The sequence below is a fragment of the Staurois parvus genome, unplaced genomic scaffold (assembly GCF_062004578.1).
Source record: "Staurois parvus isolate SC_StPar_1 unplaced genomic scaffold, SC_StPar_1.0 ptg000874l, whole genome shotgun sequence".
NCBI classification, from domain to species: Eukaryota; Metazoa; Chordata; class Amphibia; order Anura; family Ranidae; genus Staurois; species Staurois parvus.
In genome coordinates, this window is record NW_028318670.1 from 961,059 (window position 1) to 974,209 (window position 13,151).

General features: G+C 47.7%; 3 protein-coding genes and 1 long non-coding RNA gene across 4 annotated transcripts in view; all 4 read left to right on the plus strand.

Annotated features, from left to right (window-relative positions):
* LOC149443146 (uncharacterized) overlaps nucleotides 1-4,743 on the plus strand; it is a 53,287-nt gene extending 48,544 nt beyond the window's left edge. Inside the window, exons 6-11 of the mRNA XM_089655803.1 lie at nucleotides 1,018-1,169; nucleotides 1,286-1,755; nucleotides 1,835-2,041; nucleotides 2,121-2,315; nucleotides 2,419-2,554; nucleotides 3,088-4,743. Coding sequence (XP_089511929.1) covers nucleotides 1,018-1,169; nucleotides 1,286-1,755; nucleotides 1,835-2,041; nucleotides 2,121-2,315; nucleotides 2,419-2,554; nucleotides 3,088-4,250 — 2,323 coding nt within the window. The 3' untranslated portion in view covers nucleotides 4,251-4,743. The remainder of the gene's footprint in view (nucleotides 1-1,017; nucleotides 1,170-1,285; nucleotides 1,756-1,834; nucleotides 2,042-2,120; nucleotides 2,316-2,418; nucleotides 2,555-3,087) is intronic.
* A 3,743-nt stretch (nucleotides 4,744-8,486) lies between these two features.
* On the plus strand, nucleotides 8,487-10,380 carry LOC149443148 (uncharacterized). Its single transcript, XR_016306699.1, has 3 exons — nucleotides 8,487-9,580; nucleotides 9,815-9,955; nucleotides 10,068-10,380. It is a non-coding gene; the product is annotated as an uncharacterized LOC149443148 (long non-coding RNA).
* LOC149443149 (uncharacterized) lies at nucleotides 10,325-11,143 on the plus strand. Its single transcript, XM_089655901.1, has 3 exons — nucleotides 10,325-10,553; nucleotides 10,642-10,866; nucleotides 10,990-11,143. Exons 1-3 carry the CDS (start codon nucleotides 10,419-10,421, stop codon nucleotides 11,137-11,139), a joined length of 510 nt encoding a protein of 169 aa, XP_089512027.1. The 5' UTR covers nucleotides 10,325-10,418; the 3' UTR covers nucleotides 11,140-11,143.
* A 138-nt stretch (nucleotides 11,144-11,281) lies between these two features.
* On the plus strand, nucleotides 11,282-12,723 carry LOC149443150 (uncharacterized). The gene has a single exon (XM_089655889.1). The coding sequence runs from the start codon at nucleotides 11,282-11,284 to the stop codon at nucleotides 12,425-12,427; it is 1,146 nt and encodes a 381-aa protein (XP_089512015.1). The 3' UTR covers nucleotides 12,428-12,723.
* The last annotated feature ends 428 nt before the right edge of the window (nucleotides 12,724-13,151 follow it).

Below are 13,151 nucleotides of genomic sequence, written 5' to 3' on the forward strand. Positions count from 1 at the left end.
GAGTTGAAGCTGGTATAGCTGCAAAGGGCGGGGCCAACTCAATATTGAACTCAACGGACTAAGACTGGGGGGCCATTAAAGGTCATGTGCGTGGGAAGGCTGGCGGACCAATACTTGGGGCAATATAGTGTATTTCTGTCCCCCTTGGTGGGAGTGGAGGTGACCCCTCTATGAGGACATACAGTCCATACACACCCAGCACAAGGCCGGGGTCACACTACCAGACAGTTCTCGGGGCTGCACTTCTCTGGAGCTCCACAAGTTGGTGATCTCATTTGTTGACAGGAAGTCTCTATGGAAGACAGGAAGTGATGTCAGGTACATACAGGAAGTTCTGGGTGAGAGGTGAGTCGGGAGGAAGTAGAGAGGAAACATTGCTGGAAGTGGCAGCAGAGGAGGTAATAAGATCTGATTTTCTGTTTACAGCCCGTAACCCCCCTGACATGTCTGTCCTCTCCCTCCACCGTCGCGTCCGTCCTCTCCCTCCACCGTCGCGTCCGTCCTCTCCCTCCACTGTCACGTCCGTCCTCTTCCCCCACCGTCGCGTCCGTCCTCTTCCCCCACCGTCGCGTCCGTCCTCTTCCCCCACCGTCGCGTCCGTCCTCTTCCCCCACCGTCGCGTCCGTCCTCTTCCCCCACCGTCGCGCCCGTCCTCTTCCTCCACCGTCGCGCCCGTGCTCTTCCTCCACCGTCGCGCCCGTCCTCTTCCTCCACCGTCGCGCCCGTCCTCTTCCTCCACCGTCGCGCCCGTCCTCTTCCTCCACCGTCGCGCCCGTCCTCTTCCTCCACCGTCGCGTCCGTCCTCTTCCTCCACCGTCGCGTCCGTCCTCTTCCTCCATAGTCACTGTGACGTCTTTTATCTCCAGCAGATGATGATACACACATATATAAAATAGAGGAATAGGTTTCTTTTATCCTATTCTAAGTTTGCGAAATAAAGACAAATGTATCCAAATCTACATGAACCCCCCATCCCCCACACCTAATAGAAGTTATATGATACATTAGGAAATGCTAAAAAGGCAAAAAGGTGATTGGTGGAAAAGCAGCACATCTGAAGAACACGTACCGGCCATTCCAGTTCATGGAGGAGTGGGAGTATTTAGAAGGACACAAGGACCTCTACAAGGAAGTCATGATGGACAATCAGCCGCCCCTCACATCACCGGGTAAGAGGAGACTTTATTGGAAAGGAGAGAGCAGTACGGAGGATCCACCTAGATCCCCCATCATCTGATAAACACATAGAAACAATGGATTCAGTCAGTGTGTGTGTTTCCTACAGATGGATCCAGTCATGGGAACCCACCAGAGAGATGTCCCCGTCCTCTGTATTCCTGGGATTCCACACAGGAAGGTCACACCATCCCTCATCATCATCAGGTAGATGGATCCAGTCATCGGAACCCACCAGAGAGATGTCCCCGTCCTCTGTATTCTCGGGATTCCACACAGGAAGGTCACACCATCCCTCACCATCATCAGGTAGATGGATCTGGTCATCGGAACCCACCAGAGAGATGTCCTCTGGATTCCCAGGATTCCACACAGGTCAATATTAAAGAAGAGATAAAAGAGGAGGAGGAAGAGGATGGGGTGATGGAGGAGTCAGAGATTCCAAAAGAACACAAAGATCTGTACCAGGACACCATGGTGGAGTCATCCAGCTACAGGAACCCACCAGAGAGATGTCACCGTCCTCTGTATTCCCGGGATTCCACACAGGAAAGTCACAACTTCCCTCACCATCATCAGGTAGGTGGTTGACAATTCTTGGTAGTTCTGATTTATACACGGCATGTTTGTTACAATGAATTTTTTATTATATATTCAGAGTGGAATCCTTGGAGAAGATAATATTGATGTTAAAGAAGAGTATAAAGAGGAGGATGAGGAGTATGGAGTGATGGAGGAGTTTTCAGAAGGACACAAGAATATGATAGAGCCACCTAATACCAGGAACCCACCAGAGAGATGTCCCCGTTCTCTGTATTCCCAGGATTCCACACAGGAAGGTCACACCATCCCTTACCATCATCAGGTAGATGAGGAACAATTATTGGTAGCTGTGATTTATACACGGCATGTTTATTACAATGAATGTTTTATTATATATTCAGAGTGGAATCCTCGGGGATGATAATATTGATGTTAAAGAGGAGGATGAGGAGTATGGAGTGATGGAGGAACTTTCAGAAGGACACATGGATATGATGGAGCCACCTAATACCAGCAACCCACCAGAGAGATGTCCCCGTCCTCTGTATTCTCGGGAGTCCACGCAGGAAGGTCACACCATCCCTCACTGTTACAAGGTTGGTGGGATGGAGCATCTAGAACATAGACTTGTAGAGATGATGTGTGTATTTTTATATGAGCTTTTTACAGATGATATTCTCTCTCTTTCTCTTGATGTAGAGTGGAGATCCAATCGATATAGAATATGAAGTGAAATCAGAAGAGGCGTATGTGAGGGATGATCAGCAGTCTATGGAGGAGGATGGAATAACGGGGACATTTATAGAGGAGGACACACCTACAGAGATCAGCACAGGTGGGTCATGAACACTAAATCCTTTCCTCCACCCATACTGCTCACTGATTGGTCCAGAGTAGGGCGGGGGCGGGGTAATATCACTTTCCTGAGCTGTGTTCCCTGTCCTGTATTCCTGGATTCCTCTTGGATAATCTGACCTCTGGTTGTCCTCCCCCCATCCTCGCTCTCTGACCTCTGGTGGGGCTCAGCCTCGCTGTTCATGACTAAATCATGGACTAAATCAGGAAGTGCAGTACTTCTTGTGTTGGGAAGATGGCGATGAGTGATAGAGGGGGTGGGGACCCTCGTCCTATAATCCCCTCATCACTGTCCCTCCTATAAAAGACAGTTCTGGTTGTTTCCTCACTCTCTGTCTAAGGTCCATGAATAAAGAAATGACCTGGTAGGAGATCAGAGGAGCCATTTCCTAGTTCCCTTTGGGGTGGAATTGTAAGCTCCTCAGAGACCAAGCTTCCTGATGTGGGTGGAGTCCTGGTTTGCAGGAACCAATCAGTTCCTGTCTAGTAATCCTCTTTGTCTTTGTATTTTAGTCCATGGCCGGGAGATGAGGAAAACCTCCGAGGATTGTCTCACTTTGTCTCCAGACTGGAAAGTAGAAGATGAGGACATCACACAGTATAGTCCAGGAGAAAACCCGGCTCCCTCGAATGTCCATCCGGCACCACCCAGTGTAGATGGACCATCGGATTCCTCGTATCCTGAGGAACCTCAGACTGTGCAGGACCGGGCCGGCCTTCCAACAGGGAAGAGCTTCTCCTGTCCTGAGTGCGGGAAATGTTTCCGTTTTAAATCCATTTTCGATCTTCATAAGAGATCTCACACGGGGGAGAAGCCGTATTCCTGCCCTGAGTGCGGGAAATGTTTTTCACATAAGTCCAATCTTTCCACACATCAGAGATTTCACACGGGAGAAAAGCCTTTTATTTGTGCTGAGTGCGGAAAATGTTTTTTACTAAAAACACGTTTTGTTTCACATCAGAGGACTCACACGGGGGAGAAGCCGTATTGCTGTCCTGATTGCGGAAAATGTTTTTCACACAAAACCTCTTTTGATACTCATAAGACATTGCACACGGGGGAAAAGCCATATTCCTGTCCTGAGTGCGGGAAATGTTTCCACACTGTATCCCATCTTAATGAGCATAAAAGATCTCACACAGGGGAGAAGCCGTATTCCTGTCCTGAGTGCGGGAAATGTTTCAGTTTGAAAACCACTCTTGATTCTCATAAAAGAACTCACACAGGTGAGAAGCCGTATTGTTGTTCTGAGTGCGGGAAAAGTTTTTCACAGAAGTCCAATCTTTCCATGCATCAGAGATCTCACACGGGGGAAAAGCCGTATTCCTGTCCTGAGTGCGGGAAAAGTTTTTCACTAAAATCACATTTTGTTGTACATCAGAGGACTCACACGGGGGAAAAGCCGTATTCCTGTCCTGAGTGCGGGAAATGTTTTTCGCAGAAGGGTGCTCTTTCTGATCATCAGAGATTGCACACGGGGAAGAAGCCGTATTCCTGTCCTAAATGTGATAAATCTTTTCAATCTAAGTTCGAACTTAACACACATGTGAAACTGAAAACGGAGGCAGATCCACTTTCCTGTTCTGATTGGCGGAAGTGTAACCCCCAGAAGTCCTCTGTTTACAGTCATCTGAGATTGGACACGAAGGACAACGAACTTTCCTGGTCTGACTGAGAGAAATGTTCCTCACTGAAGTCCTGAGCGTGGGAAATGTTTTTGAGAGAAGTTGAGTATTTCCAAACATTACAGATCCCACACGGGGGAGAAGCCATGTTCCTGTCCTGAGTGCGGGAAATGTTTTTCACTGAAGTCCCATCTTTCCAAACATCAGAGATCTCACACGGGGGAGAAGCCACGTTCCTGTCCTGAGTGAGGGAAATGTTCCTCACTGAAGTCCTGTCTTCCTGGGGTCCCACACAACCCTGGAGGTGTATTAGTGCCGTGAGTGCGGAAATGTCTTCTAGATGAATGTTGCTGGACATCCCAGCTCTCATGTGGGGAAGAAGCACACCCTGATATACACCTCCGATATATTCCATGGCTGATCTTCATCATGGAAGAAACAGTTCATAAGGAGGTCAGAGGTCACCAAAGACGTGGATGAAGTGTGGGACCTGGTTGGCCATTGATGGCAGGAGAAGAATAAAAATGGCGTCCTCACCTGTCATTGGCTGAGTGCATTTTGTGGTGGGAGATTTCACAGACACTTTGTGGAAAATGTGTTCAAGAAATGTGAGCTTTGATTTCCTGTGATCCTTGGCATCGCCCAATAGCCATAACATCATATGGTGGTGTGTCTGCTGTCCTGAGCGCGGGAAATGTTTCCACACTATCCCATCTTAATGAGCATAAAAGATCTCACACGGGGAGAAGCCGCATTCCTGTCCTGAGTGCGGGAAATCTAGTGGCCACTAGATGGAGCTGACGATCATAGGAAATTGCTGTGACAATTAAAATACGGCCAGAATTGTTATCTCCTGCACCTCCTCCTGCACCTCTTCCTCTTGTACCTCTCCTCCTTTACCTCTTCCTCCTGCACCTCTTCCTCCTGTACCTCCTCCTGTATCTCTTCCTCCTGCACCTCTTCCTCCTGTACCTCTTCCTCCTGCACCTCTTCCTCCTGTACCCTTTCCTCCTGCACCTCTTCCTCCTGTATCTCTGCTCCTGCACCTCTTCCTCCTGCACCTCTCCTCCTGTGTCTGCCCACCCACACTCCAATCCCCAGCAGTGCTGTTCCTCAGAAAGGGGATGAGTGGGTGGGAAATTTACAGCCCAGTAGCTGGCACCTGTACTGTGGCTGCAAGAATGATGCCGATGCCTGAGCCTTCCTCAGGTGCATGAGCTCACCATCCATCCCCTGCATGTGACTAAAATCCCCCCTCCCCCCCTTTCTCCTGCCTCTGAGGGAGTGTGAGACTCAATGGAAGGGACTCAGATGTAAGGGGTACTTTGGTGAGCAGAGACCCCCTTACATCACAGTTCCCTTTTACAACTCAGTTCACAGAATTCCTTCTCTCATAAGAGCCCCCCCCTTAAAATCAGGGTTCCCAGACCACCCCTTACATCAGAGTTTCCCTTTACATTAAAATCCACAGAGCTCCCCCTTACAGTGTAAGTGGAAATTCTGCAGATTCAAATGTAAAATGGAACCCTGCGGACTCAGATGTAAGGGGGATCCCTGCGGACTCAGATGTAAGATGGAACCCTGCGGACTCGGATGTAAGGGTGAATCCTGCAGACTCAGATGTAAGGGGTAAATCTCCAAACCCAGAAGTAAGGGGGACTGTGGGAACCCTGATTAAAGGGGAATTACATCTGAGTCTGCAGGGTTCCGTCTCACATCAGAGTCTGCAGTGTTCCCCCTTAAATCAGAGTCCCCAGAGTTCTTAAATCAAAATCTGCATTTTTCCCCCTTACATCTGAGTCTGCAGGGATCCCCTTTACATCTGAGTCTGCAGGGTTCCATAAATCTGCAAACCCAGAAGTAAGGGGGACTCTGGGAACCCTGATTTAAAGGGAAATTCTGGGAACTCTGATATAAGTGGGTGCTCTTGTTACCAGATACCTCTTATATCAAATTTCCCTTTTACATCAGAGTCTACATTGTTCCCCCTTACATCTGAGTCTGCAGGGATCCCCTTTACATTTGAGTCTGCAGGGTTCCCTCTCACATCAGAGTCCCCAGAGTTCTTAGATCAGAGTCTACATTGTTTCCCCTTACATCTGAGTCTGCAGGGATCCCCTTTACATTTGAGTCTGCAGGGTTCCCTCTCACATCAGAGTCCCCAGAGTTCTTAGATCAGAGTCTGCATTGTTCCCCCTTATATCTGAGTCTGCAGGGATCCCCTTTACATCTGTGTCTGCAGTGTTTCATCTCCCATCAGAGTCTGCAGTGTTCCCTCTTAAATCAGAGTCGGCAGGGTTCTCCTTATATCAGAGTCTGCAGGGATCCCCTTTACATCTGAGTCTGCAGGGTTTCCTCTCACATCAGAGTCTGCAGTGTTCCCCCTTAAATCAGAGTCCCCAGGATTCTCCTTATATCAGAGTCTGCATTGTTCCCCCCTTACATCTGAGTCTGCAGGGATCCCCTTTACATCTGAGTCTGCAGGGTTTCCGCTTACATCTGAGTCTGCAGGGTTTCCCCTTAAATCAGAGTCCCCAGGTTTCTCCTTACATCAGTCTGCATTGTTCCCCCTTACATCTGAGTCTGCAGGGATCCCCTTTTACATCTGAGTCTGCAGAATTTCAACTTACACTATAAGAGGGAGCTCTGTGGACAGTGTAAAGGAACTACAGTATGTAGATTCAGATCTAAAGGAGAATGCTGCAGATTCAGATTATAACGGGCCTCCGTGGATTCAAAGGGAGAACTCTGTGGATTCAAATGTAAAGGGGGAGCTCTGTGGACTCTGATGTAAGGGGGGGAGGGTCTTGTGATTAACTCCATGTGATTAGAAATGTTATTAAATCCCAAAATATATGTATGGTGTATACAATGGAAAATAATTGCCTTTCACCTCTGAAGTGCTCGGGTTTGGCTTAAAGAAAAGGTGGCAGCCATACCCCAACAGGCCTAGTAGGGTCAGCCTCGCCCTTCAAGCCACAGGATTATGTAAAAGGATGAAAGGTCTACTGTCCAATGGTCGACTTTGAAGCTGCCCGACCCTTCCTAGGGCCCTCAAGTAGAATGAATGATGAATCTGAGTGCTGCAGACATCTTCAAATAAACCTTGACAGCCTTAATACAGTGAAGGAAATGCGTATTTGCTCCCCTGCTGATGTTGAATGGTCGCACACTCACAAAGAAATGATCGGTCTAAAAATCGAATGTTCGATGTATTGTAACACTGAGAGACAGAATAGCAACAACACATTCAGCAGAAATGCATGTCTAACGAATGATGACTGATCTGCATGTTCATGAGGGAAATAAGGATTTGATCCCCTTCACAAAACATGACTTAGTACTTGGTGGCAAATCCCTTGTTGGCAATCACAGAGGTCAGACGTTTCCTGGAGTTGGCCCCCAGGTTTGCACACATCTCAGGAGGGATTTTGGCCCACTCCTCTTGGCAGATCCTCTCCAAGTCATTAAGGTTTTCGTACCTGACGTTTGGCAACTCGAACTTTCAGCTCCCTCCACTGATTTTCAATCGGATTAAGGTCTGGAGATTGGCTATGCCACTCCAGGACCTTCATGTGCTTCTTCTTGAGCCACTCCTTTGTTCCCTTGGCCGTGTGTTTTGGGTTATTGTCATGCTGGAACATCCATCCACGACCCATTTTCAATGCCCTGGCTGAGGGAAGAAGGTTCTCACCCAAGATTTGATGGTACATTGCCCCGTCCATCGTCCCTTTGATGTGGTGCAGTTGTCCTGTCAACTTAGCAGAAAAACACCCCCAAAGCAGAATGTTTCCACCACGTTTGACAGTTGGGATGGTGTTCTTGGGGTCATAGACAGCATTCCTCCTCTTCCAAACACGGCAAGTTGAGTTTATGCCAAAGAGCTGGATTTTGGTCTCATCTGACCACAACACTTCCAACCAGTCCTCCTCTGCATCATTCAGATGTTCAGTGGCAAACTTCAGACGGACCTGGACATGTGCTTTCTTGAGCAGAGGGACCTTGCGGGCACTGCAGGATTTCAGTCCTTGTCGGCGTAGCGTGTTACCAATTGTTTTCTTGGTGACTGTGGTCACCAAGTTGCCTGGAGATCATTGACAAGATCCTCACGTGTAGTTCTGGGATGATTCCTCACTGTTCTCATGATCATTGACACTCCACGAGGTGAGATCTTGCATGGTGCACCAGACCTAGGGAGACTGACACTTGTTTTGTGTTTCTTCCATTTGCGAATGATTTTTAGACCGATCATTTCTTTGTGAGTGGGCAAACATTCAAAATCAGCTGGGGAGCAAATACGCATTTCTTTCACTGTATACTTTGGTGTTCTGTAAGCGTCCAATTGGTGTTTTTAAAGTTGTTGATAAAGCGGTGTTGAACTATTCGTGCTCCTCTCTTCTGGATTCTTTCTGAAGGAAACCCAAAAACCTTTAGACCTTTTGGACATGTTTGGGTTTGGCGGTGGCCAGAAGAACGGTACTTGACTGACTGCATTGTGCCAAGTGTAAAGTTTGGTGGAGGGGGGATTATGGTATGGGGGTGTTCCTCAGGGGTTGGGCTTGGCCCCCTAGTTCCAGTGAAGGGAACTTTTAAGGCGACATTTTGGACAATTTCATGCCCCCAACTTTGTGGGAAGAGTTTAGGGATGGCCCCTTCCTGTTCCAACATGACTGCCCACCAGTGCACAAAGCAAGGTCCATAAAGACATGGAGGAGCCTGGGGTGGAGGAACCTGACTGGCCTGCACAGAGTCCTGACCTCAACCCCATAGAACACCTTTGGGATGAATTAGAGCGGAGACTGCGAGCCAGGCCTCCTCCCCCGACATCAATGCCTGACCTGACAAATGTGGTTCTGGAAGAATGGTCCAACCTTCCCATAGACACCCTCCTAAACCTTGTGGACGGCCTTCCCAGAAGAGTTGAAGCTGTTATAGATGCAAAGGGCGGGGCCAACCCAATATTGAACCCTACGGACTAAGACTGGGGGGCCATTAAAGGTCATGTATGGGGAAAGGGCTGGGCCAACTCAATATTGAACCCTACGGACTAAGACGGGGGGCCATTAAAGGTCATGTGCGTGGGAAGGCTGGCGGACCAATACTTGGGGCAATGTAGTGTATTTCTGTCCCCCTTGGTGGGAGTGGAGGTGACCCCTCTATGAGGACATACAGTCCATACACACCCAGCACAAGGCCGGGGTCACACTACCAGACGGTTCTCGGGGCTGCAGTTCCTATGAGCTCCACAAGGTGCGGATCTCACTTGACAGGAAGTCTCTATGGAAGACAGGAAGTGATGTCAGGTATAAGTAGAAAGTTCTGGGTGAAAGGTGAGTCGGGAGGAAGTAGAGTGGAGACACTGGAAGTGGCAGCAGAGGAGGTAATAAAATCCTATTTTCTATCTACACCCAGTAATCCCCTGTTATGTCCATCATCTTCCTTCATAGTAACTGTATTGTCTTTTATTTCCAGCAGATGATGATACACACATATATAAAATAGAGGAATAGATTTTTTTTATCGTATTCTAAGTTCGTAAAATAAAGACAAATATATCCAAATCTGCATGAACCCCCCATCCCCCGCACCTAATAGAAGTTATATGATACATTAGGAAAGGCTAAAAAGGTGATTGGTGGAAAATCGACACATCTGAAGAATAAGTACCGGCCATTCCAGTCAATGGAGGAGTGGGAGTATTTAGAAGGACACAAGGACGTCATGATGGACAATCAGCCGCCCCTCACATCACCGGGTAAGAGGAGACTTTATTGGAAAGGAGAGAGCAGTACGGAGGCTCCACCTAGATCCCCCATCATCTGATAAACACATAGAAACAATGGATTCAGTCAGTGTGTTTCCTACAGATGGATCCAGTCATGGGAACCCACCAGAGAGATGTCCCCGTCCTCTGTATTCACAGGATTCCACACAGGAAGGTCACACCATCCCTCACCATCATCAGGTAGATGGATCCAGTCATGGGAACCCACCAGAGAGATGTCCCCGTCCTCTGTATTCCTGGGATTCCACACAGGAAGGTCACACCATCCCTCACCATCATCAGGTAGGTGGTTGACAATTCTTGGTAGTTGTGATTTATACACGGCATGTTTGAATATTTAATAATACATTCATTGTAACAGAGTGGAATCCTCGGGGATGATAATATTGATGTTAAAGAAGAGTATATAGAGGAGGATGAGGAGTATGGAGTGATGGAGGAGTTTTCAAAAGGAAACAAGAATATGATGGAGCCACCTAATACCAGAAACCCACCAGAGAGATGTCCCCGTCCTCTGTATTCCCAGGATTCCACACAGGAAGGTCACACCATCCCTCACCATCATCAGGTAGATGAGGAACAGTCACTGATAGTATCATTAGGATCTGTACATTATCTGCATTGTTACCATTGATGTCATTTTATTATATATTCAGAGTGGAAACCTGAGAGATTCTGCAGTTGGGGTTAAAGAAATAAAAGAGGAGGAGGAGGAGGATGGGGTGATGGAGGAGTCAGAGCTTCTAAAGGAAGACAAAGATCTGTACCAGGACACCATGAAGGAGTCATCCAGCTACAGGAACCCCCCAGAGAGATATCCCCGTCCTCTGTATTCCCGGGATTCCACACAGGAAGGTCACATCATCCCTCACTATTACAAGGTTGGTAGGATGGAGAATCTAGAACATGGACTCATGGAGACGATGTGCGGATTTTCTATGTGATGTCACAATAATAAATCTTCTATCTTACAGATGATATTTTCTCTCCTTCTCTTGATGTAGAGTGGAGATCCAATCGATATAGAATTTGAGGTGAAATCAGAAGAAGAGGCGTATGTGAGGGATGATCAGCAGTCTATGGAGGAGGATGGAATAACGGGGACATTTATAGAGGAGGACACTCCTACAGAGATCAGCACAGGTGGGTCATGAACACTATATCCATTCCTCCACCCATACTGCTCACTGATTGGTCCAGATGATAAAGTTCTCATTGGATCTCTCTGTCTGACAAGAGCCTGGAGCTCAGGAGGAGCCATTCAACTTGTAAGCTCCTCAGAGACCAAGCTGCCTAATGTGGGTGGAGTCCTGGCTTGGGGGAACCAATCAGCTCCTGTCTAGTAATCCTCTTTGTATTTTAGTCCATGGCCGGGAGATGAGGAAAACCTCCGAGGATTGTCTCACTTTGTCTCCAGACTGGAAAGTAGAAGATGAGGACATCACACAGTATAGTCCAGGAGAAAACCCGGCTCCCTCGAATGTCCATCCGGCACCACCCAGTGTAGATGGACCATCGGATTCCTCATATCCTGAGGAACCTCAGACTGTGCGGGACCGGGCCGGCCTTCCAACAGGGAAGAGCTTCTCTTGTCCTGAGTGCGGGAAGGGTTTCCGTTGCAAATATTATCTTACTTTGCATAAAAGATCTCACACAGGGGAGAAGCCGTATTCCTGTTCTGATTGTGGGAAATGTTTTTCACAGAAGTCTCATCTTTCAGTACATCAGAGAACTCACACGGGAGAGAAGAAATATTCCTGTTCTGAGTGTGGGAAATGTTTTACAAGGAAGTGCACTCTTTCAATACATCAGAGATTTCATACGGGAGAGAAGCCTTATTTATGTATTGAGTGCGGAAAATGTTTTGTACAGAAATCACTTCTTATTACACATCAAAGATCTCACATGGGAGAAAAGCCTTACTCATGTCCTGAGTGCGGGAAATGCTTCCGTTATAAATCCAGTCTTAATGAGCATAAACGATCTCACACTGGTGAGAAGATGTATTCTTGTCCCGAGTGCGGGAAACATTTTTCACAAAAGTCCAATCTTTGCATACATAAGAGGACTCACACAGGGGAAAAGCCATATTCCTGTCCTGAGTGCGGGAAATGTTTTTCAATAAAATCACATTTTGTTGTACATCAGAGATCTCACACGGGGGAAAAGCCGTATTCCTGTCCTGAGTGCGGGAAATGTTTTTCACAGAAGCCACATCTTTACAAACATCAGAGATCACACACACAGCAGAAACTGTATTCCTGTCCTGAGTGTGGGAAATGTTTTCAAACTAAGTCCGATCTTGACGCACATGTGAGATTGCACACGGAGGCAGATCCACTTCCCCGTTCTGATAGTTGGAAGTGTAACCCCCAGAAGTCCTCTGCTTACAGTCATCTGAGATTGGACACGGAGGAGAACGAACTTTCCTGGTCTGACTGAGGGAAATGTTACTCACTGAAGTCCTGTCTTCCTGTACAGCATGGGTCCCACACAACCCTGGAGGTGTATTAGTGCCTTGAGTGTGGGAAATGTCTTCTAGATGAATGTTGCTGGACATCTCAGCTCTCATGTGGGGAAGAAGCACACCCTGATATACACCTCAGATATACTCCATGGCTGATCTTCATCATGGAAGAAACAGTTCATAAGGAGATCAGAGGTCACCAAAGACGTGGATGAAGTGTGGGACCGGGTTGGCCATTGATGGCAGGAGAAGAATAAAAATGGCGTCCTCACCTGTCATTGGCAGAGTTCATTTTGTGGTGGGAGATTTTACAAACAGAAGTCTGTACATTTTTTTTGTATGAAGAGACCCTTAAATGTCAGGGAACACTTATTTACAGATAGGAAGTTTGACTTGGGGAGTCAGATAAGGGGAAGGCCATGGGGCAATAAGTCTAACACTGGAGGGGCAATAGGGCACATCAAAGGATAAGTCCAGAGGCACAGAGCAGCAATCTAGTACAGCAGGGACTTAGTCCAGAGTCAGAGGGCAACAATCCATGCTCAGTGGGTAGCAGGCCACAATCTGGTACAGCAAAGGCTAAGCCCAGGGACACAGGGCGGTAATATAGTACAGCGCGGTATGACAAAACGGGGGGTACAGTCCAGTACACGGGGCAGGGATCCAGCACAGCAGGCTAGATACGGACCAGGTACAGTC